The 23,778-nt window shown below is 35.9% G+C and overlaps 2 protein-coding genes and 1 long non-coding RNA gene across 15 annotated transcripts in view; 2 read left to right on the forward strand and 1 right to left on the reverse strand.

The window, feature by feature from the left end:
- ABCG5 (ATP binding cassette subfamily G member 5) overlaps nt 1-18,260 on the forward strand; it is a 35,416-nt gene extending 17,156 nt beyond the window's left edge. Inside the window, exon 14 of the mRNA XM_051783148.1 lies at nt 17,707-18,260. The gene's annotated coding sequence lies outside the window, so the exon portion shown is untranslated. The remainder of the gene's footprint in view (nt 1-17,706) is intronic.
- Nucleotides 630-21,473, reverse strand: DYNC2LI1 (dynein cytoplasmic 2 light intermediate chain 1). Of its 3 annotated transcripts, none has more exons than XM_051783164.1 (13): nt 21,039-21,453; nt 20,042-20,159; nt 18,841-18,875; nt 18,373-18,442; nt 17,297-17,385; nt 15,160-15,346; nt 12,837-12,905; nt 11,392-11,469; nt 10,116-10,192; nt 9,706-9,776; nt 9,178-9,275; nt 7,838-7,966; nt 630-1,218 (listed from the first exon to the last, which is right to left on the reverse strand). In XM_051783164.1, exons 1-13 carry the CDS (start codon nt 21,329-21,331, stop codon nt 1,153-1,155), a joined length of 1,380 nt encoding a protein of 459 aa, XP_051639124.1. In that variant the 5' UTR covers nt 21,332-21,453; the 3' UTR covers nt 630-1,152. The 3 variants fall into 3 exon arrangements, with proteins under 3 accessions (XP_051639124.1, XP_051639125.1, XP_051639126.1); XM_051783165.1 differs by having other exon boundaries at nt 7,874-7,966; nt 21,039-21,440; XM_051783166.1 differs by lacking the exon at nt 18,841-18,875 and having other exon boundaries at nt 17,297-17,354; nt 21,039-21,473.
- LOC127469160 (uncharacterized) overlaps nt 21,115-23,778 on the forward strand; it is a 30,491-nt gene continuing 27,827 nt past the window's right edge. For all 11 annotated transcript variants that reach the window (XR_007903861.1, XR_007903864.1, XR_007903862.1 and 8 more), the window contains exons 1-3: nt 21,115-21,231; nt 21,509-21,626; nt 23,611-23,711. This is a non-coding gene — a long non-coding RNA (uncharacterized LOC127469160). The remainder of the gene's footprint in view (nt 21,232-21,508; nt 21,627-23,610; nt 23,712-23,778) is intronic.

Below are 23,778 nucleotides of genomic sequence, written 5' to 3' on the forward strand. Positions count from 1 at the left end.
TAGTTTTGAGATGAGGCACTTCGTAATGAAGAATTTTAAATCCAATCCTCAAGGTAATGCAATATTTTCACTTAAGTGTGAGGCCAAGATTTTTTTCTAATATCTTTATGTATAACAATCTGAGATACAAAAGTTTTATCAGAAAAACACTTGGTGAAAAAATATGTTAAAAATAACAACTGACATTTAAGAGCTGGAAAGACACCACATTAAAACTAATGTGGTCTCTCCCATTTTTATGTTAATGTAGGGTTGATCCGGTCTGCCACGTGACTGTTCAGACATCTACTCTCTGACAAGTCTTAGCTCTCAAGAGACTCCTCTGGCTTTATTCTAGATTGTCTTGTGTATTCTCAAAACACTCAGTCCATCTCATACTAGGGAGGGTGTCCACGGACAAAAACCATACCTAGTTTACGCTAGGATTTCACAAACTTAGGCTGAATGTGAATCAATAACAGTTCCAGCACTAGCCAAATATCTGTCAAATTAATTAGATGACTTCCTAGCACTTGAATATATGACAGAAATGTCCATCTTCTAAACTCTGTGCAAAGTTATTACAACATTTTACTTTCCAAGACATAATTCCTGTATTAAGCTATATGATTTTGAAACAGAGATCTGGATCCAGGTCAAAGAATGTTTTACACTTTATTCTGCCAGGTTTTTATTTATTTATTCAAATATATCAAACAATGAAGCAGGTATTTCTTAAGGTTTGCTTTTGACTTATACATGCAAAGAACTAGAAAAAGATGCCCACCACACTCTACTACAGTTTCATATTTTGGGTGTGAAAACTTGTTTATATTTAAATACATGTTTAGGGCAGAAGTATTTAAAAATAAACCAAATAATGTGTTATAAAATAGGTAGAACTGACTAATGCCAGTCTTTATGTTCAAACCCACCTGTGAGCAATCTAGAATTCTTGTCTCCCTACTTTTTAAAACTGTGCCAGTGCCGAGATTCACAAATTTGGACTGAATGAACAGCTCTTTTTATGAAAAATACTAACAGGGATGCTTAATAAATACTAATTTTGTAGTTTGATAATATGCATTTTCAACTGCATCAGATGAAATTGCTAGTGTAATGTTAAAATAATTTTGTAAACATTGTTAAACTGAAGACACCTACAGCAGCTCATCAATCGGAGTCAAAATCCATTTCTTTCCAGGATTTAGAGGCATTTCTTTTGTACTGTTCAAGTTCCTAAAACAGAAACATAAATACATATTAAACTAATCTTCTCATTGCTAAAAACTGCAAAAAATTTAAATTTTTAGTTGGCTAATGTATGTATAAAAACTTTTCAATGTAGAAAAAATGTACTACATTTATATTTAACAAAATTATACTAGAAGTGCTATAAATTTTGTCACGTTTGCTCCCATATAGGGAGAAAGATTTTATTTATTCATGCCTAGATACTTTACAGGAAAGAGAAAATTTTGTCTCTTATCTTAGACATTCAGATTGAGAAACCAGGCTCCCTATGAACATACAGAAATATAACAATACACATTTTAAAAAGAGAAACCACAACTACCCATCAGAAACTGCTGTTTCACGCACATCAAGGTGCTGCTGTTTAGTGGATTCCAAGTTAGCATCTGCACGTAAACATGCAAACCCACGGTGGTTATTAAAATTATCCATCTTTTAGCTAGATTATTAAAAGCAATCAGAGGCTTAAATTGTGGAGGCATACAGCAAGCAAATTAGGTATGAAAGATGAGGCAGGCTATATTTTGAGGTCAGCGGAGTACTAGCAAGGCAGACAAATGACCTCACTTCAGTCAAATGTGCTACTGGGAACTTTGAAGCCTGTAATAAGAGGTTCTATCAACATTACTAAACAACAGTTTCCTCTGCTGAATTTTATGTAGTGGTGTGCACTGTCAGGAATTATTTCTGAAGTTTTTTTTAAGAAAAAAAATTAATTTAGGAAGCACTACAATTGCTTTTTGTTTATTTAAAAGTAAGGCTTGCAACCTATTTACAGGAAGATGATGCTCTAATAAGGTACTGCTAGACCTAGGTGTGTACTGCTTGCAAGACAAGAAAAGTCACCATATTTTATTTAGATCAGAAAAGAGGTGGACATAAACTAGTGATTAGAATAAATGTAGTGCAGACCCTCAAAAGTGGACATGTATTTTATGATTATTATTTTTATTTTAATAGAATAGACTATATTAATATACAGAATTCTATATTTAATAGAGTATTTTAATATGATAGAGGAAGGGAGGTCTTGCTGTAGGTATGCAGGTACCAGAACTGACAAAAATAACAAAATTCCCACCTAGTGAATTTAATATTAGTATTAACTCTCAATCCAGCACAGAGGGAGGAAGAAGAAAACAAAGGTCAGAGCAACAAAGCAATCGTCTTAAGATTGTATGAAAATAATAAATGAAATTTTCTCTCAGGAAGTAACTTTAGCAGCTTTGTCAGCCGTGCAGAGTTTTCAGAAAACAGATGTATGAGCAGTAAGAAGATTTTTAGTTAGTGCACATTCTTCCTGATGCTTGCAGGAGTCTAATTTTACAGTTTTTTAACTCAATAGTTACATTAGAACATACTGTGTCTAGTCTAAATCTAGTAAGTCACATTATTAGATACAACTCCAGTAGTACTGAGCTGTTCTGTGTCTAAGCTGGTCTTTACTCAGTATTTTCACTCCCTTATTATTAATATAAAGCAATTTTGATCTTGGAACGTACAGATCTGTTGGAAACTTGCCAACAGTTAGGAATAGAAAGAATACTGTGATATTTTAAGGAGCACATGTAACCTGCTTTATGCTAAGTAAGTAATTTCAATTGTAACAACTTTCTGAAAGGCTTCAGGAAGGGGTAAAATTAGACAATGGAGTTTTACAAATAACGACAATACTGTCTGGGGGTCATGTCTACAGGTGTTGGCTAAATAATTAGCCTTACAGACTTATCATCTGACTAAACTATTTCAAGAGAGAGGCAGATAATTTAGCAGAATTTATTTTGCTGTAATTTGAGCTAGCCTAGAAAGCAATTCAGTGTAAAGTCAATTCAAAACAATACAAAAATGCAAATTGTCAAACCACAGCATCTATTAGGACTGTACAGCTTTTCCACTACATACACAAGTACAGAACAAAATTATAAAAATTTGGTTTGGATGTATATCTAGATAAGGCCAACATATAAACAATGAGCAATGAAAGAAAAAGAAAAATTAATTAAATAGGAGGACATTTACCAAAAAAATAATCTTTAACGAATCTCAGTGATTCAGGAGGAAAAATGCTGTCAGGTAAGTACACTTTCTTCATTTATGTGCAAAACAGAAAGTAAAATACATCCTTGTAAGTCAGAAATGTAATGGAAAAATCTTTCAAATACAGTTTCAAGATCACTCCAGAGACCCTCTTGGAAAAGGGCACCTTCCTGCTCTTAAAGTTCTATACTACAAACATAAACAGAATTGTAGAATATATTGCAATGATGCAATCAGCTAAGAGGTCTTCTCCCCAAAGTGAAAGAAGGTCCTGCAAAGGAATATGTCTTAAAGTACTCCAAAATCTTCATGCTAGCATTATGCTATGTTTGTTTTGTGGGTAGCAAGTGTAGGGGGCAGGGATCAGATTTACGAAGAAATAACAATTGCAATTTAAATGTGCTTTCAGAGTGCTCTGAATGTTTAAACATTATTAGTGCGAGCACTTATCACAGATATCTCAACACTGGGATAAAGTGGATTTAAATTTTTTTTAAGCCTTAATGCTTCTGTACTTCTGTGTTTCTGTAAATTCTTCATCTGTCAAATGGGGAAGATCACACCTAATCTCATAAAGGGATTGGGAAGAAAGACTTAAATGATGTTTGTGAGGCACTCAGATAAGATAACATTACCACACATTCTCAGAGGAAAAAAAAATTAATACTTTTGTGTTCATTGAAGTGTCTGAATGGCAGGTTGAGAAATAAGGTACATAAAGAACAAGGATGATGAAAAGAAATACTGAACAATTGAGTTGAGACATCAGCAAAATAGTATATGATCATGTAATTAAAGACAATACCATAATGTCTACAAACAAGAAGGAAAAATTAAGATTGTAGGAAAAGCCTTAATTGTTGCATTTCTTCAGTTCTGAGTGACTGATATGACTTTACTTTTCATGCAGCTTCTTACTAGAAGTGCCCTCAATCTGGAACATGGTGAAAATAACCAACTACTGAAATACTGATTCAAAATCTTCAGCACCTGGTGCTCTTTAAGTTGGTTTAAAAATTAAATCTTTTTTTACCCATTTGGACATGCTTTCATGTGAAAACAAGAAATCTTGTTCTTGGCAGTTGAGTAAACATCCTAAATTACTTTTTCTCCCCATTATGAAGACTAGGACATCTCCTCCTCTGGAGAGAAAGAAAAGTGGTTCTGCTTTGTTACCCAAGTAGGTGCCTGTCACACTTCTCTGCCTGGTAACACTGGTCTGACCAAGGAGGTTCATGGCACAGTATGCAATTTTCTGTTTCATTGAATAAGACTGAAATTGTCTCCTGAAGTTCAGCACTATGTTCATGATGTCAAAGTATGTTGAAAAAACCTGGCTCTCATTTTATTGGCCAGTCCAATCCCCATCTCAGACAGATTGCTGCAGATCTGACACAGAGGTGACACTTATCTGAGTGACATGGTTAATTAGGTCCCTCCAAATTTAGGGGAAAAAAGACTATTCTTCCTTGTGAGATGGGGTAGAACCTTCTTGAATTCATGCCCTGTTAAAGTCTTAAGAGTTGGAGCCCTGTTCTTTAAGATCTGCTGCCATTACTTCTTGTTAGCTGACACCAAATGGCACCAGGCATCTACTTGTTTTGGAGTGTACTTCAATGGCATGAGGCTTCAGCTAAAACTGTCACAAATCCCCAAGTAATAGCTCTGTGTAACAAGGACCAGTCAGTGTGACCTTTGGGACTGCATGACCTGAGTACCTGTGTAGGCTCTGTAATTCTTCGAGCTCAAGGTTGGCTTTATCAGTTGCATCAATAAATGAAGCTGCAGTCAAATGTCCAGATCAAAAAGGTCCAAGTACCCATTTTGAATATTAGCAGTGAAGGCATAACAGGAAACAAAGAAAAACCTCCGAAAAGATGTCTTAGAAAACTTACATCTGTGACACAGAGCATTGCCAAAGGAAACAGAGCAGACATCCCCATGTACCATCTCACTGCTACAAACATTTAGAAGGAACTAAGGAACAAGACTTTCATGCCCCCATAGGTGCCTACATACGTAGGTGGTGTATGTGTAGCTCTGATCAACAATATTATTTTAAAAGATCTCACTCTTGTTCAAGTTATGTGTGTATCAAAAATGAAAGTTTTTGTGTGCATCCAAAGTTATGTGTGCATCCAAAGCCAAAAAGCTAAGAGGGAATGGAGAGAAATGGATGACAAATTTGCCATGTTGTTTATGGCTGAAGAGTTAAGCAAAAGCTAGACATTAAAGGTCTAGTAACTATGCAAAATGAATGTTTTTCTCGAATCTTGAAAGCCCTGTGCAAAGAGCACAAAAGTTCAGTAAATCCTGGAGAGAATCTCCGAGTTAAGAATTACATTAGAAATGTAAATTCCAAAAGGGTCCCTGGTGCTGTATTCTCTCAGAGTTTAACTGTAGAGAATAAAAAGGCAGTATACAATTGCAACAGCACTATTTGATACAAACCTGTACTATGTATGTCTGTGGGGCAAGAACTAGGAAAAGAATTCTGAAAAGGCATAGATGAGAAAGAGGGATGTGCTCTATCTTGAAGAAAGGCCTCAGAGAGCTTTCCAGAGCAAAAACATTTAGAAAGAGTGTGGCATGTCTCATAGTCAAATCTGAAAATATTAAGGAGGCAAAATAATCTGGTCTAAAAGAAAACACTGCTGTGGCTGAATTCTGATAAGCTGGACTTTAAACTTATATGGCCAAAAAGCATCTCAGATAAATACTTGCTGACAACGAGTACCTGGGAATCAGCTGGATACTTTCTCAATTCTGTACTTTTCTGTAAAAAAACTTTTTTCTACTTTTATCCTCGAGAATTCAACCTTTTACTCTGCTGGAATTCAGGTAAACCCTTCAACCAAGGTTACAAAGTTGGAAATTACTTATTTAAGTTTTGTATTGCCACAGTTATTATAAATCTGTATTATTGAGCAATCCTGACCGAATCAGTCAGGTGTGCTGGTTCTACTGTCAGACACAGTGACAGGGTTGCATTTTGTTTCTGTTGCTGGTTTTGTGTTTATTTTTCTTTTAAAGCTTATCTTTGAGATAAACAAGCAAACTGGTTATCACCTAGAGTCCAAAGTAACATTAATTAACCAAATGTAACCAAGAGAAATGATAACATGAAAACATTCACTGTTATCATGTGAAACTTTAATTTTGCATTATGTCCCATGATTTTATTAGTAACATGTTGCATATTAAACATCTTAATATACTGTTCCTCCTACAACAAATACCATGGGACTATATAAAAAATGTCAGACTTATGACGCATTTAAAATGTTGCTTTAAATATAGGATTTTTGTGCCACTTTTCATTTAACTGGGAAATAGACACTTCAAAAAACACTGCAACTAGAGAGTTCTTTTCTTTTAGATGTATATTTCTATCTTGGTGCATTTCAAATTCTTGGAGTATAAAACATTTTAATAATGTACAAATAATCTTGTAAAAATTGAACTTCATGATAGAGAAACATAGGAAATAGCTGCAGATAACAAAAGTAATTTTCTCTTTAATGCTCAAAGTACTTAGTCCAACTAAAAGAAGCTACACTGGTTTGCAATGCCCTTGAACAGATTAAGATTCTAAAATCCAGTCTCTTTTGTTTAAAACCAGAAAATTAATAATTTCCTGTATGATTTAATCAATGCATACCAGTATCTTCTTTTGCAAGACATTATTATCTAAAAATAACAAAGCTAGTACACCATATAGCTATTTTCAGATATGTAGATATATACTAAGTATGAGATTGTATTATAAATTCCAAAGGAAGCGTGCTTTACAGATTTTAATGATTTTTTAGACTGCACTCGATGTAATGGAAATTCAGAACTGATGCCTACATTAACAGGATATTACAGGTAATGTGCAAGTTCAAAGGCTGCAGAAGATTCTTTATTCTTTGGATAAATCTTAGATTGATTTTAACAGACCTGTACCTGTGATATCAATGAAGACTATTTCACACAGTACTGCTACTCAGGTGTTGTTATATACTGATGGCTATAAGGCAATGTTTTAACCTTCATCTAGTTTGCCACAGAATTTTTCTATAAAAGTAATTCACTACTAATCTAGAGAAATGCAGAAATACTTCAAAATTAATAAGAAAAAATAAAAGACCCTGTCCCCACTAAAGATCTTCTAGAATTCAGAGATTAAACCATGTGGTTAACAGAAACAAAAAAAAGTAAACAGTCCCCACCCCAGACGCTGATATTGCTTCCTAGACTTTCTGTTAGTTAACACCCAAATGAGAGTACAGGGTGCAAAAATGAAGAAATGACTGCCAAGAAAACTTCAAAGTTTTGCTTCAATATTATTTTAGTGAAGTAATTCTGGAAAACAGAGGGAAAATTTGAATTATTAACTTCTAAAGAAACTCAAAGCCAAAACTTTGAGATCTGGCAATGCTCTACCAGCTTAATATCTACCAATGGAAAAAACCCCAAACACACAACCTAAGGTGAAATCTAAAGCTGAAGTTATTTAAAGGCAAAAAGGGGAGTACAAATATATTCTACAATTAGTTCAGCAATGCTGGTGGTTCTGGAATACCTGACTGTGAACAGCAGTTGGAGAATTACCACACACCTGGTTTTTCTGAGCTCTCATGACATCAACTTCATACTCAGCGTACTGTATATCCTGTGCAGGGTCCTTGGTATCTTGTAAATCACAGGAACTCTGAAAGAAGAAAAGACAACAACCCATATGTTAGAATTTATCTTCTGTTGTTTTAATAAGAAAATGCCACACTGTAGATCTAATGGAAGTATTTGCTTTTAATATGAATATATTAAAAGCTTGCATTTATGGACGAATTTTGTGCTATAGGACACAGATTAGTTAAAAGAGCTGTTCTATTAGTAAAATGATGAGAAAATAATAGTGCAGCTAGATCTTAAAGGAAAGAAAAGATACTTATTTGGTAGTTGTTTATTACTCTTGAACCTCAAAATGAAAGTATCTTTTCTGGCCCATGACATTTGGGCATAGTTGAGGTTGCTCTTGCTAAAGTACTTAATATTCATGAATAGAACTTTGTTCTGGTTATCAGAAGCCTTATGTCAATAGCTGAGAAATTGATTACTGTCTTTTTGCCAAATATCTGAATTTTCATTTACTAACCTTGAGGCAACTATAATACCAAAGAAGCAAATACATTAATAGAAAGACACACTATCTAATGTATCAAATAAAGAGGGGTTTTTTTAAAATGTTGTCCTGCACATTTCTCCTTATTTATAACAAATGGAAAATAGCAAGAAGGCAATCATAGCAATGATGGAATAAAATAAAGCAGAATTATACTTCTTAGATGAGGTAATGGACAAAGAAATTTCCAATGCATAAAAACAGCTTTAATGTTTCAAGCATACTTTGGAACCAAAACAGAAGACTGGGAATCTATTTGGCAAATCTTTAAATCTTTAATTAGACTGACACACCCAATGAACACTGATGGAACTTGCAAGGTGAGAAGTCTATTCATTTCTCCAGCTGTTTCAGGAGGAGTTCAGATATTACTGGGGGAGAATAGATGTTTGTTTACTGTGTTTTTAAAGGCAATGAGGAAAAACAACGTGAACAATAACTGTTCTGTATAGTTTCTGAAAAGTAAAGTTTAGTCTTTATCTTATTTGAGCATCTTATACAGAGAATGGCATCTTTCCTAACTACTAAATATAGGGAGCTGATTGAAGATGTAGAAGCTCTTAATCAAAGGATCACTGCATACAAATCTATATGTTTTAATAATGTATTAATTAAAAGGAACTGCTGAGTGAGACTGAAATTCCAGTCATTGGACTCGAAAGACAAAAAAAATCAGTAGGGATATTACTACTATTCTGTAAAAAAAGCAGCTGTGCATCTGGCATGCAATAAATACCTACCTTGGGAGGAAATGTTTTCTCAAATACTTTTTTCCACAGTTCCAAAGGTGTGTTTGCACGCATCTTTCCAATATCACTATCCGAGGCAGGTGGTGGTCCTAAGGATTCCAGCACAATGTAAGACAAGTATGTTGTCATAACAGCATAAAATATAAAATAATTTTGCATAATGATCCCTCTAATTTAGTATTTTATCTTCTACAGTAACAAGATGCAACAAATTTGAAAAAAAAAAACATCGATCTCCTACCATGAAATGGGCTGAGAGGCATTGTATATTGTATTTTCTTTTAGATCTAAGCTTAGTGGTACTTTAGTATTTGACGTAGTCCTGATACTTTATTAAGCTACCTAAAAAAACTGTACAAATAATTCTCAATAATATACTGAATCATGATTTTAAAATTTATAAGCCATTTCCTTCAATAACTGATAATGATGTGCTATGATTAATTTATCTGCTTAAAATGTTTTTCTCATTTTCAAAACAATTAAGCAACAAACACAATGAACAGGGAATGTCCTAACCTATTTGGCTCAGCGAATCCAGGCCTGCTGGTATAAACAGAGGTTTGCTGGGATCCACTGATACGGATTTGCTAAACAGAAAAAAAAGAAGTGTATCAAGTGAGCATTTAGCAATCAATGAAAAATTACATTATTCTAGCCAAGACTAGTGTCTTACTGGGCTTTGCATACAAATACGTGTAAATAAAAAAGTACTCAATTCCAGTGGTGACCAGTTTGGGGATCGCAAACAAAGGAGTAATCACTGTCCTGTGCAAACAGAGGCAGTTGAGTAACAGGACTCCAAGTCCATGGACAAGAACCTTTCAGAGATCATATTTAAGAAAAAAAAAGTTTTGATGATTAAAATATTTTTATTAAGTAATTTTAGACTCTAGGCAAGACATCGAATAGTTGAACAATAATGTTACCTTTTATCATAGCCAAATGCCAAGTGATTAATAAGAACACGGGCTTTCAGCAGCAGAGCCTCAGATTTACTGGTAAACTAAATAAATCAGAAAACAAAATACAAATTATAACCTTCCATCATAGAAATATTAAATTATGCCATCTACGGAGAGGATGGAGCCTTGCTAATTCCTGACCTCAATAAATTTGGTATATGTTCACTGAATTTACTAGAATCTCACCCTCCCTTTCCAAAATATGAGTGTATTTGTAACTGAATATATTGATCAAGAAAGATTAAATGAACAATAGTATAAAGATTAAAGACTGAATTTTAAATTCCTGATTCAAAATCTTTTGTCCAAGACTAATGAGTTATTAAGATTTTAAATTAGATTAAAAACTATCCAGAATACCATAAACATTTAGAAAGGTAATGAATAACTATATAATTGTTCTCACATCATAAAAGTAGCTTCAAAGTGGCAGAATGGCACAGATTTATCAGAAAGCAGTTCTCAGAATATATTCCCAAACAACATGCTTATTCCTGTCTAAGGGCTCTTGTATCCTAATAGATTCATGTCTTTGGGAAAGCAGTCAGATCCCTACTGTGGAAAATTAATTTTCTCCCATTCATTTCAATGAGAATCAGGATTTAGCAACCAAAGAGTTCTGGGATTCTAGTTTTTATTTAATTACAGTAATGCTTAAATACTCTAAAAAAAATAATCAAGACAGTTATATTCTCAGTTAACAACAGACAAATTCATGGGTTTACATGGATGCAAAAGGACGTGCTGTGATTATAAGAATTTAAAGCAAGCATAAGTTGTTTTGCTAATCACTAAGCTACTATTAAATATGATTTATTTCATAAATGATGATACAATTAGACCCATCTTCTGATGCAGAGTGGGCCCAGGAGGCAGCGTTTTTGGACTGTGAATCTCAGCATGCATGTTTCTGCCTTAACAATCACTTTTGCCCATCCTCCTTTCTTGTACCAAAAATAAATTTGCCAAATACACAGTAAACTCAAGATAGTAACTAAGTTGGCTAACAGATAACTATTAGCTTGTATATGTGTAGCTTGTTTATTCACAGAGCATGTCCATCCATCCCCTGTCAATACCTGTACCTCATTAACAGGTAGCCTTACGAAGAAAGCTACTGTAAAACCAATTAAATCCCATTTGCTCTGGAAGTTTTACATTTCTATTGTTTTAAACATTGTTTTATAACAGAAATGCTGTTCATCTTCTCTATGCTTAAATAGAAAGTGAATATACACACCACTAACGATGCTCCATAATAATGTGAAACAAATCGAAGTGTCTTGCTTATTATTTTCCTCATTTCAGAGTCAAACTCCTGAAAAAGTTGATATTGGAACATATATGTAAGAAACAAACCCCAAAATATTACAGTTAGAACTTTTCTTTTTTTTTTTTTGTATAAACTGCAAAGCATTTAGTCTACAATATATGAGGCTTTCAGCTGTCAGCATAATTATATCTTAAGACAGAATCAGTAACAGCCTACTCTGAAAAGAAATGTCACAATTCCCCTTTGTTTCTTTTTTACAGAGGGAGCCTAATTCAGGCAATATGTTAGTCCAGAAAAAGTTTTTTAATTGGGAATGTGTATACAATTTTCAGTTACTTTGATTTTGCTTTAAATTTTTAGAAGTAGAAATGCTGCCTACTGTAAGAATAAGGATTTTTTCTTTTTGTGAAAATATTTAAGTAAATCTTTGGGTATATGCTCTCTAAAGTCTAATACCTGCCAGACTTGAAAGGTGCATAAAAATATCTTTTCATCAATGTTTCTTTAATATAAGATCATACAGATGGCCTTCTCTGGATAAAGTGGGTGAAAACATGCTCCAAATGAAGCCTGCAGGAGTCTGTCCATAGACCCCAAAGGAACTAGGTTTTTAAGTTGTGCTTATTACATGAGAGTCACTGACTTTTAAAGAGGTCATGGTTCAGCATAAAGCTTTGGTATGAGACAAGGCAAGTCCCTTATTAATAAAGAATTAAGTAACTCCAAGAGTCAGCCAGGTATCAATGCACTATGCAGTCATCCAGAGAAGCACAGGCTGCTAGCATGACTCCTGAAAATCCAACATACTGTCCTAGCTTCTCACGATCAAGTGCTGTGAGTGTGCATTTGTTTGGATTTTTTACATTCTGGGAGAGAATCCAGCAGTACTGTGACAGTTTTTTCCTCTCCCCCATAAAAGATGAAATTACTTACTCCCTTGTCTCTAAAAGCTTAAAAAGTACTTTAAAAGAAGTTCCAGACCAAAATGATAGTTTACTGTTTGTGCTGCCACAATGAGCAAAAGATCTGATCAGCTGACTTGAGAGACACCCCTCTTTCACTGCCATATACTTAGAGGTGCTGTGAGAAGGGACAAATGGAGCTGGATTTCTCTCATTACAAAAGTAAGTCATCAACATGCTGTTTTCTTGCTTCCCTCTTTGGTCTGCAGCCACTTGTGTCTCAACATTTTCCAAGTACATCTCAAAAATCATCAGTTTGGGGGTGTTTTGTGAAGGAATGACACTATGCCTTCCTTAATGCTCTTGGATGGAAATATTTTTTTTTGTGGTAGAACACTGACTGGCCATACTTTTATTCAAAAGATTACTATTATCTTAGTGAAATTTTAGGGTATAAAATATTTACTGGGAATATTTAAATTATTTAAAATGTATTTAAGTATTACTTACATGAAAAATATCATATTTGCTTCCAATTATCACCAAGGGTATTGGAAAAGGGTCAATTAACTCATAATCCTATTAAAAAGATATAGGACAGTTAAGCAGTGTAAACAAACTGAAGAAGATTACAACTGTTAAAACAACTGAAATGGGTTAAAATTAATTCACAGAAGACAAGGTTTTAAAACCCTAAAGTTGATGAATAAACTTTAGTGCAATATCCATACCATGTTCTACAATTTTCCCATTTTCTTCATAAATGGTCAGGAAATAATCCTTGTGAGCAGTAAGAACTCTTACTGGCATAAAAGGGCTCCTACACTATATACTCTAGCTCCAACGTTAGATGGGAAGGGAAGAGAGGAAAAACTTCATGAATTCCAGCCAGACTGGATTACTAGAAATGGCTTTTTGACACATTCCTTGCATAATATATAAAGGAATACAGACAAAAATCTCAAGAAAAATAAGTGGAATGATTTGCATGTGTCACACATTTTTCCTTCCTACATCATCTTTTCAAAACTCTTAAAAAATATTTAATGTTTTCCTGTAGTCCATATGAAGTGAGATAATCCCCTTATGTGTTCATGCAATTATTTATTCCAGCTGCTTTGGTTGCAGCAGAGTGGAAAAGAGATGTGTTGTAGCAGAGGTTGGCCTGTTATCTTCTAAAACCAGTTATTTTGCATACTGGTTAAATGACAGTCAGGATGTTGAAAAGAAGCTGAACATACTGAAAATCCTCTTCTTGGAGAGGAAAAATAATGGCTTCACTCATACACTGTGAAGGCAAGAGCTTTGAGCAAAATTACTGTAACTTAAAACTGAGTATATAGAATACAGAACTGAAAAGAATAGTTTTAGTTTCTTAACTAAATGGAGAAATTGAGATAATGTCAGAAACATTAAAACAAGCATCTTTTGACTGTGGAATTAATTTTTGACTATGGAGTACTCTAGGTACATCCAGCCTGTTTAAACAAAGTATGCAACTGATATGTTTTATCATCGTAGCCAGTAATTCTTCAGCCAAGCCAATGGAATACGTCTAATCCTTAAAAATATAATCTAAGAATTTCATTGATTCCCATTTATCATAAAAATATGTTTAGCTATAAAAAGGCAAATAAAAACCTGCATAAACTGTCATTTAATGTGACTATAAAACTCAGTATTTTCTCCCAGAAAACTGACACAATTTTTCCTTGAACAATGATGAAAGTAAAAAGAGAACCAAGGAGTAACATAAAATTTTATTTGCATTGTTTCTGATAGTGAAAGATAAATAGAAATTCAAGTTTAGAAGGTATAATTGTGTTCCCTACAGGGCAAGAATAACAATCCTCTTCTTAACAATCAATGGCATTATTATTTTTACATTATTTCAATAAGCTTGCAGTTTTCTGAGATGTATACCTCTATATGTAAACTTGACACTGTGGTCACGATTTATTGCCAAATGTGGTTGTAGGTATTTTGGTTTTGTGTACTACCTTCTCTAAAAGTAAAAAACAAAACCATAATCCAGATCTCAAACCCTATATTCTAAATCTGAGTGTTGCATATGTTGCTTTCCCATAAATTTTGAGTTACTTTTAAATTTCTGGGCTTTATATGCATTTGCTGTATTAAAGCATTTTATAGAAGGTACAGTAACTAGATTTACATGCCAAGTCTTTGAATTGTTGAATACTTATTTATGCATTATATACACACAACATTTGCAGAGGTTTAATGCACAATGACTTTTCAATTCTATTGCGCATAATCTAGTTTAGCTTTTCCAGAGATTTAGTTAGCAATTATGTTTAAAGGACTGATGTTAACATTTCTGAAACTTTATAATTTAATTAGTTGTCAGATTATCAAAAGGCATTGAGTTTGTGATAGACATTTAAATAAATGCAAAGTATATAGTCATGTTGATGGCTGTTATAACTATATTCTTTGCTTAAATTTGTACCTTCAGCTAGTCTCTTGCTAGATGACTTTTGTACATTCTAGTTTTCATCTTCATTTTAAAAAGATGAGGGGGAAAAAAAAGCAAACTGCTACTCTAAAACTATTTCTTTTGATTGGTGTAACATGCCATAACAATCACATTAGATATCTAACAAAAAGATATAAGAAACCTTCTTTCCTTGTTTCTGCTCTTATTGAATTTTTATTAAATTGCTATAATTTTCCAGTGAACAGGTTCATCTACATCAAATGGATTTTCAGTCATGCATAAAAATCTAAAAGAGTTGTTTATGATTTTCAAAAGCATTATCTTTAACTGTATAAAGGCCTGTGACATCTGGAGAAAATATTAGAAGTAACTTACTGGGTGATCCCTCTGCAGATTGTTCCGCATCTTCTGTTTAGGTTCAGCAGCTACTTCAGGATTTGTCTTTTCTAGTTTGGCTAAGATTTTGTTCACATGGTTCCTGGTGACCTGCAGAAGGTTCTCCATAGTAGTCCAGAGTTCATTAGGTTTGGACAGATCCAATACAAGAACTACAGCAAAGGATCTATTAAAAAGGCATTATTTGGTCACACATTCAGTGCACAAGGCAATCAACATTTCCATATAAAACTGTACTGTACTACAAATGTGAACAAACAAATGCCAAGAGAGAATTAAATGTGACAGCAAAGGAAGATGGCTTCAAAGGATACTCTGCACTCTGAAGAAACCTCTCCCTTGTCTCTTTTTCAGAACTACTATTTTGGCAACTTTCCATCATCGTAGGAGGATTGCATGTATCAAACATTCTTTCAAAGCAGTAAATTATGCAAATATCCTCAGCCCATTTGGCTCCTTCTTCCTGTATGACCAGGCATTTATACTGTCATGTATCCCTGCCATCTCATAAACTCTACAATCCCAGATGAAGCAATGTTAGCAAATAGTTAGGATCTTTCCTAACTATTAATATATTGGAAAGTTCTCTACTTTCATTATTTTTTTGTAATATGAAAGGGAAATGAGAAATGTTTTACATCTAATCTCCTTTCCTTCCAAAACCCTGGTCCCCAAAACACTAACTGCATTAAAGTGCAACTGTAAAGAACATCACAAATGCAGTCACTTGAATGGATGCAATCATTCTGTCACATTCCAGCCTGACTTGAAAAAGGGGATTCCAGACCAGAGTGGTATTAGAAAGGCTACAAAGCAAAGTGAATGTCCAATTTCACTTTAAAATGCTGTGGGTGGAAAAAAATCTGGTGAAAAATCTCTTGATGAAACTAGGTCCAGTTCATGGAACTTTTAAATAAGCAAACTGCTTGACTACAGAGAGATGAGAAAGCCAGTGAAAAGCACTTATACTTAAGTTGAAATGGTAGAATTTTTTTACTAACATGTTAAAGTATTGCCTTATGAACAGAGGTTCATTGTTCTTACAGAATGTTGCTATCCCACCAAAGAATCTTAAGATTATTCACGTCAGTAAAAAGGGAAGAAAAGACTGATGGAGGTGAAGATCAGTTAATTTAATTTACAAGGGCTGAAAAATGATCGTTAATTTTTTCTCTCCCAAGCTCTCTAGAAACAAAGAGCTTCACATGCCATGTTTTATTTTTATTCTGTCTTAGTCTGTCAGCAAATAATGGCACTATTTCAGTAGTCAAAACAGTAGCAAATGTACTTGATAAAAACGGTATCCCTCCTTTTCTTTTCCCCACAGAAGTTAAAGCTCACTACCAAGGAAGAAAAGCAATGCATCATAATACAAAACTTATCTTTTGATCCTTTTCTCCCCTTCCTTTAAACTCCATCTTCCCTAATCAAAAACCCCATAAAACGCACTCCCTAACCCTCTCATTTCTTCACGCAACTTTTCATGCATTTCTTCTTCCTATGCTATACTATTACTTTAATGGATTTTTCTCACTCCATTCTCTTAATTTGATCTAAATTCTTGTTTCCTTTAGTTTTCAAATAAGTTCAATAGCTCTGGTCCCTCTTGGAAACATCATCTCTCTATTACTTGATCTTCTCATTAGATGGTCATTTCCAAAACATCCACAGATTTTTTTGGTCACAATTTTTTGCCTTGTTTTTCACCCTAAAATACTGTCCCTCACAGAAAGAGCATCTATGTTTGCATGCAGAAGTAGGAAGCAAGATTGTATTTTTCACATATCCTCAAGTTGCTTTTTCTGCTCTTTTACCGAGCATAAAGATATTATGTGTTCTCTTTTTCTGTGTATCCTGTTCTATGTGCTTAAGGCCAACCTACTTCCTCCATGTTACCACTTTTTTTTTGTTGAGATTACTGTGAACTTGGTTTATTAGCAGAAAAGTACAAAAAGGAAGATCAAAGTATCAGTGGTACTACAGTGATTTTTAGAAAAAAATCACAAATGTTCTCTCTTACATTTTGAAAGAGATTTTCACACTAAAAGGTCTAGAGATTTACTTATGTTTGAAGGAAAGCTGAAATTAACTCTGGAATTGTAATATTTACACTCACCTTATGTTGTGGCTAGTGATTGGTATTCGAATGAGTTCCAGTAATGAGGTTCCACCACCTAGTTCCCAAAAATGAGCTATATCTTTAGGCTGTAAAAGAGTCTCTTTATGTTAGAAATGTGTGCTTCCATGCAATACCAAGGAAAAATCTTTATCTGGTAAACAGGCTTTTCATGCAAGTGACTCAGAACAAGAACACACTTCATTAGAATTTTCTAAAACCAAAACCAAATACAAAATTCCCCATGTTCAAGTAATCCCATATACACTCAGGAAAAACTCCTGGCATGCCTATGACTATCTTGATAAATGGCTATTGTAAAGTAAAAAAATAAGGAAGCAGCATGATTATTGATAAATGTTTAAAAAAAATAAATCAGGTTCTCTTCACTTTCTTTTTGTTTATTGCAGCTCAAGACTAATGTTTTTTGAGAAGTTTGCAACTGGAAAAGTAATGAACCTGTACCTTTGGATTCAGTTTCTGGGAAAAGCTTTAAGTGATTTTTATCTTTCAGAGTCAGGTTTTCCACTCCCCACTTCAGCAACTGAAACAGCAATTCCCTGCAGCAACAGTTATTGCTGCTCAGCAGTGTTGTGCTGTGGTGGGAATGGGTTCACTATTTCCATTAACATAATCTGCAGTGCAAAGTTTAGTGATGTGGAGACATAACCCAAAAACTTAATTATTATTTAACATCCTCTAAGATGACTGTTTCTCTCACATCGTTGGTTTGTACTCATTTTGCATGTTAAAGACAAAGCTAAAGGCATGCATACTATGTTGCAATGGGAAAATAAAAGCACTCAAACACAAGTTTTTATAGATGAATTTGATTGCTTTGTGTTATAATTTGGTCTCTGATCTACTGTGTTTTAGTGAGGGGGAAAAAACATATTACTGATTAAAATACAGAATTAAACTAGCTAAATAAAATTATATTAAACTCCTTTTTGTTTCACAGACAATAAGCTAAAACCTCTAAGATACTTTTATATAAAAATAAAACATACTATTTTTATGCATATGTATATAGATATGTATGTATATATTCTAAATTATACTTTCTGAATACTCACTGTATTGTGTCTCCTTGTCCTTCTTCCAAAGGTATATTCCAAGGCTAATGTTGGCTTTGGAGTCTCTTCCCTATGCAAGGAAAAATAACTTCATTTTGTCAAGATCCTCTAAATAAAGGAAGTTAATTCTACAGTTACCAAATCACATTTCTCAGTTAGTTTAGGATTTGGCTTAGAGACAGCAGTACAGTGAGGACACTTCAGGACACAAGCTCTCAGGTACTGAAGGCAGGAGAAGCAGCAGCACCAATCTGAAGAAATGGGCCATTTCAGCTCTCTAATACTGGAGGAGAAGGACTGAAAGGGTCAGATGACAGGTAGTAAAGAAGGGAAATAAACTCATTCATAAGTGACCAACCAGCTATAGAACACATCTGTATGCATACATTAGGAATTATCACACAATATAACTGCTATGTAAAATTCTAATGTACAGGTGAAAACTGCTTTTAAATATTTGACACATACCTTTCAAGACACCTCAATATAATAGTGGTCTTTCCCTGGAAATTAAAAGCAAAGAAGAACACTACTGTACTATCAGTAAAGCATAAAAGTTGTATCAATAAATCAAGTTATTTAACATTCCAGTAATAAAGTACCAGAAAATTGCAAATGCATGTAATTGTCTGTAGCCTTATAGTGGAAACTTAACTCCAACTTTCAGTCAGAATCAAATTATACTACCATTATTATAATTATAAACTAATAGAGATGACAAATACAGTAACAGGAACAGTGTACTTAAAATTAGACACTAGTGATCAGTTTGACCAACTCTTTTAAACTGTTTAACAGTTTTTAATTATAAATAACACATTTATGTAATGTGTGATTTCCACTGGAATTAATGATTACTGATGAGATGGAAAAAAAAGACTGCTTAAAATACAAATAAAGAACAGAAAAATACATCTTTACTTTGTTAAAATTCAGACACTGACTACCACACCACACTGAAGGGGCTAGCACTTCTACAGTTAACTCCTGTGTCACTTTCCATCTCAAAAATCAGTGAATTTTGGGTAAATATGAAAAATCATTGTATTTTCTCTGAAAAAGGTATTTTAAAAATTGCTGACTAAGAGATTGCACATATACCAGGCCTTCTTAAAAAATATGACTCAGTTCATCAAAAAGGCAGATATTTCTTGGCTAACTTTACAAACAAATGCTAACAGAAGAAAAATATGAAATCACCAGTGACCAATTTACTGGACACTTACGGGACAATGAGTTAAAGCAACCTCAGGTATATGGAATCCTGAGTTTGCAATCAGTGATACAGCATGTTCAAATAGGTCTGACATAATACAGACACAATTCATTGTGGCATATCAAGGCCTTGATCTACAACAAATCTGGTATCAATGCACTTAAATTGGATTGTTACCAGTTAAACCTTTACAAGGGAAAACAATTAAAGAGGGTAGCATTATTTTTGGCAGTTACTTTAAAAAAATAATGAAGCCAAACCTCAAAGAATCAGCACATCATTGATAATCCTAACCATAAACTTGAATTCACACTGTGTGGAATGCCAACTCTTTGCAGAATGACATATTCTGCCTTTAAAGTTAAGTCAACCTTAACATCTGAAAATACCAGATATTTTCCCTGACACAAACTATGTTTGAAAGGTGTATGATTGTACAGTATTTAGCATTACCCCATTTTTGTTTCCCATAAATAATATTGATTTTTCCCAAACTTCCCCCTGCTTGACATCATCATCAGGGTTTTCTCTCTTCTCCACTTCAGCTATAGCAAGATCCCACAAAGTATCACTAGTTGGAAAAAAAATAAGAGGAGAATAATTAGAGAAAAACCACGGACCATAATTCCTGAAAATATCTAAATGAAGGTTATTGTGGTGTATATTATTATTGTGATTATTTCACATCACGTGCCCTCTGCTTGTCGCAGCACTTTTAATCAAACAGGGTTAAGTGACATTCCTCAGGTAACCCCAGCTGCCATTTGTGGCACACACAGAGCAAACACCAGCTCTGCGGCGGGAGGCTTTGAGTACTTTTAATCACAGAATCAATTAGCTTGAAACAGAACTCCGATATTGAGTCCAACCTGTGTTCGAACACCACCTTGTCAACTAGACCATGGCACCAAGTGCCGCGTCCAGTCTTTCTTTAAACACCTTCAGGGACGGTCACTCCGCCACCTTCCTGGGCAGCCCATTCCGGTATCTGACACCTTTAAAAGGTTTTCTATCGACTCAGGCTTTCCGCAGGACCTGCAGGAGGCCGGCAGCCTCTGGAGGCGGCAGCTCCCCGACGCCGGCCCCGGAGGAGCCGGGCACGGCTCGGGAGGGCTCCGGACCCGCGCTCGGTGTCCCGGGAAGCTGCTGCTCGGGGCACGAAGGCTCCCCGTTCTCAGGCTCACCCGTGGACACCTGCGGACCCCCTCTATGTGGGGTCCCTTACAGCGGCAACCGGCCAAGGGCCGGCCGTGCCGCCTCCTGCCCCGAGCCCCGCTCGCTTTTGGGGCAGAGGCCGGAACGGCCCGTTTTAAGCCCGCCTCCCTCCTTCCCTCTCTCCGTCCCGCCCTCTCTCTCTGTTCCAGGCTGTGCTCCCCGGCCTCTGGCTCCTTCTCCCCACGGCAGCGGGAGCGACCCCCCGACACCGAGCCCGGGCAGGGCTCCCCAGTACCTGGGCTTGGGCATCGCTCGGCGGGGCGCGGGCCCGGCTCCCCGTGCCCATGGGAACCGCGCCGGGAGCGCCGGGAGCTGTAGTTCCGCGGGGACGGGGCAGCTCCCGCCCCGCCTCCGGCCCGGCCCCGGCGCTGTGCTCGCCCCGGCTGCCTCTGTCTGCAGGGTTCCCTCGCCTCTCTGCCGGACCCGGGGTGAGCGCAGGGTCCTCAGGAAGCTTCGACTGTAGCATTTCTTGTGAAGGGGCAAAATACTCCAGCTATGGAGGAAACCAGGGATGAGTAAATAAGTCATAAATGAGTCTTATCTGACCTCAGCCTTAAGCACTGGCTCTTGATGAACTATTCATGTGAGATTTGTTAGCAGTGGAGGGAATGAAACGAGACCTGAGTAGTTCCCTTATACAGAACTGCTGTATAAGAAAGTGTATTTATGTTAGAATAATTATTGTGTAATTATTTTATTGTCCAGCGGAGGGCAGCGAGGGTGACTGGGAGACGGGAGCATCTCACTTCCGAGGAAAGGCTGAGGGAGCTGGGCCTGTTCAGCCTCCAGAAGAGATGATTGAGATGGGACCCCATCAATGTCTGTAAGTATATGAAGTGGGAGTGCCAAAGGATGGAACCAAGCCCTTCTCGGTGCTGCTGAACAGTAGGACATGAGGCAATGGGCAGAAACAGTTGCATAGGAGTATAGGGAAGATCCATTGGATTATGAGGAAGAACTTCTTTACTGTGCAGCTCACCATGCACTGGAACAGATTGCCCACAGAACAGACTGCCCACAGAACAGATTGCCCAGTGGAGTCTCCCTCACTGGGGATATTCAACAACTGTCTGGATGCAATCCTGTGCCATATGCTCCAGGATGACCCTGCTTGAGCAGGAAGGTTGGACCAGATGACCCACTGTGGTCCCTTCCAACCCTAGCCATTCTGGGATTCTGTGATTTTGTAGTCACTGGGGCATACAAAGTAAGATGCTGTAACAAACAGGGACTAGATTATTTCAAGCAAGATCTATCAAAAATCAAGTCCAAAAATCATGTTAGGCTTGGGTCAGAAAGCAGCATTTAAAGGGTACAGTAAAACAGCAGGATGACTGAATATGAAAGAGGTATAGGATGTCCTACATCAGGGAAGTGACTCCAAAATCCAGGACAACAATTACAGTTACCTTCTGTAGCTGAGTAGCTGCTTTGTGTCTTGAGAGAGTGGAGACAGAAAAACGTAAATGAAATAATTTGACCTGTTTGATCAATGCAAGGAAAGTGGACTCATTCATACTGATTAACACAGATTTAATTCTAACTGTTCCTTCTTCCCTACCCAAAGAAGGCTGATATAGCCTTCTACTGACCTAAGTAAAGCCCATTCTTTACATAAGATTTTTTTTTCTAAATTTAGCTTGCGTAATCACTCAGTTTCAGTTCCAGAAGCATTTGTGTGGCTGCTTTTGTCTGGTTTTATTTACTTCCAGGTTTTTACATGTATCTTCTAAAGAATTTGCTAGCCTCCTATGGAAATCACCGTCTTGCTAATTAAAATCCAGAAACTTCATTGGTCAATGTTGTACAGTGCAGGTCATGCTGATGCCTTTCTAAGTGCATTTCTTTCATCAATTTTAGTTCAACAGAACCCTTCTGGTATCTTGGTATATATATGAAGCCAATGCTGATCTATAATCAGCAGCTAGATGTAGCAAAAACCCTGGACAAAGCTGGTCTTGCTCTGCCAAAGATAGCAAAACTGTGGTAGGAATCACTCCTGGCACTATAACCTAGGCAGGTATTGCTGCAATAGCAAGAGTATAAGATTAAAAAGCAAAGTATTTTTGCAGTGATTTACTCACTGATAGAGATGGCAAATCTGGAAGATGCTGCAGTACAGATTTGAGCTGGGAAGCACACTGCAAGGGTGTACGGTTATTAAGTGTACTGAAGCCCAAATAAATTAGAAACTGTAAAAAAACCGGAACAAAACCCAAAAAACTTCTTCTTCCTAATTCATTATTACTGAGTTACTAATCACCTCAGTTAAAGTTAACTCAAACTAATGGATTGCACTACACTGTATGGACTATTAAAGCTCTACCTAAAGCTTTAAGGGCTGAATTCCTTTATGCAAGAATGACTTCTTTCCTTCAGGAAAAATTAAAACCTATAAAAACTGTGGTAGTCTGACAAGGGATTCTAACAGCAACACCAGCCTTCTGTTATAGGGAAATATAGGCTTCTATTTGAAAAAAAAAACTTAAATCCAAAATAACAAAGAACAATAATGTTGTGGATTGTATTAAAAACTCGAAGTTTTATCATTTGCCTGCTGTACTACGGGCGTTAAGTGGGTCTTGCTTGTTTTAGAAATGAGCAGTTCTCTTACACTGCTGCTCAAAATTGAGAAGGCAAAGTGAAGTTCAAGTAATATATTAATTTACACTGAATTCTAAATATTAACTTCTGACTGCTAGTTCGAAGCAAGCACAAAAGGTGTTCTTAAATTCATGACAGAAGGTGAAGTCTCCTTGCATGTGGTAACATATTAATCTCACCATGACAATATTTTTAAAACCTAGGTTCTGCAAGCCTTGAGAATGGGAAGTTCTTCAGCATCAGTCCCAGAAGTCCCTGCTCATTTGGCAGCTCCCATAGTATCAGCACTGCTGAAGATTAGGAGGTGAGAAAGGTCTAGTTCCTACCTGGGCTTTAGTCATGGGTTAGGTAGCACAGTATGAATTGTTCTG

The sequence above is a fragment of the Manacus candei genome, unplaced genomic scaffold, assembly GCF_025592945.1.
Source record: "Manacus candei isolate 608988 ecotype Guabito, Panama unplaced genomic scaffold, ASM2559294v1 h1tg000017l, whole genome shotgun sequence".
Classification (NCBI taxonomy): domain Eukaryota; kingdom Metazoa; phylum Chordata; class Aves; order Passeriformes; family Pipridae; genus Manacus; species Manacus candei.

What these genes read in the sequence shown, in the direction of transcription:
- DYNC2LI1 (XM_051783164.1), bottom strand. Translation starts at nt 21,331, where the DNA reads ATGACTTATTTACTCATCCCTGGTTTCCTCCATAGCTGGAGTATTTTG. An exon ending in AGAAAACATTTCCTCCCAAG is followed by an intron (nt 7,967 to 9,177) that starts GTAGGTATTTAT and finishes TTCTTCTTTCAG; the next exon opens with AGTTCCTGTGATTTACAAGA. An exon ending in CAACTGCTGTTCACAGTCAG is followed by an intron (nt 1,219 to 7,837) that starts GTATTCCAGAAC and finishes TTTCTGTTTTAG; the next exon opens with GAACTTGAACAGTACAAAAG.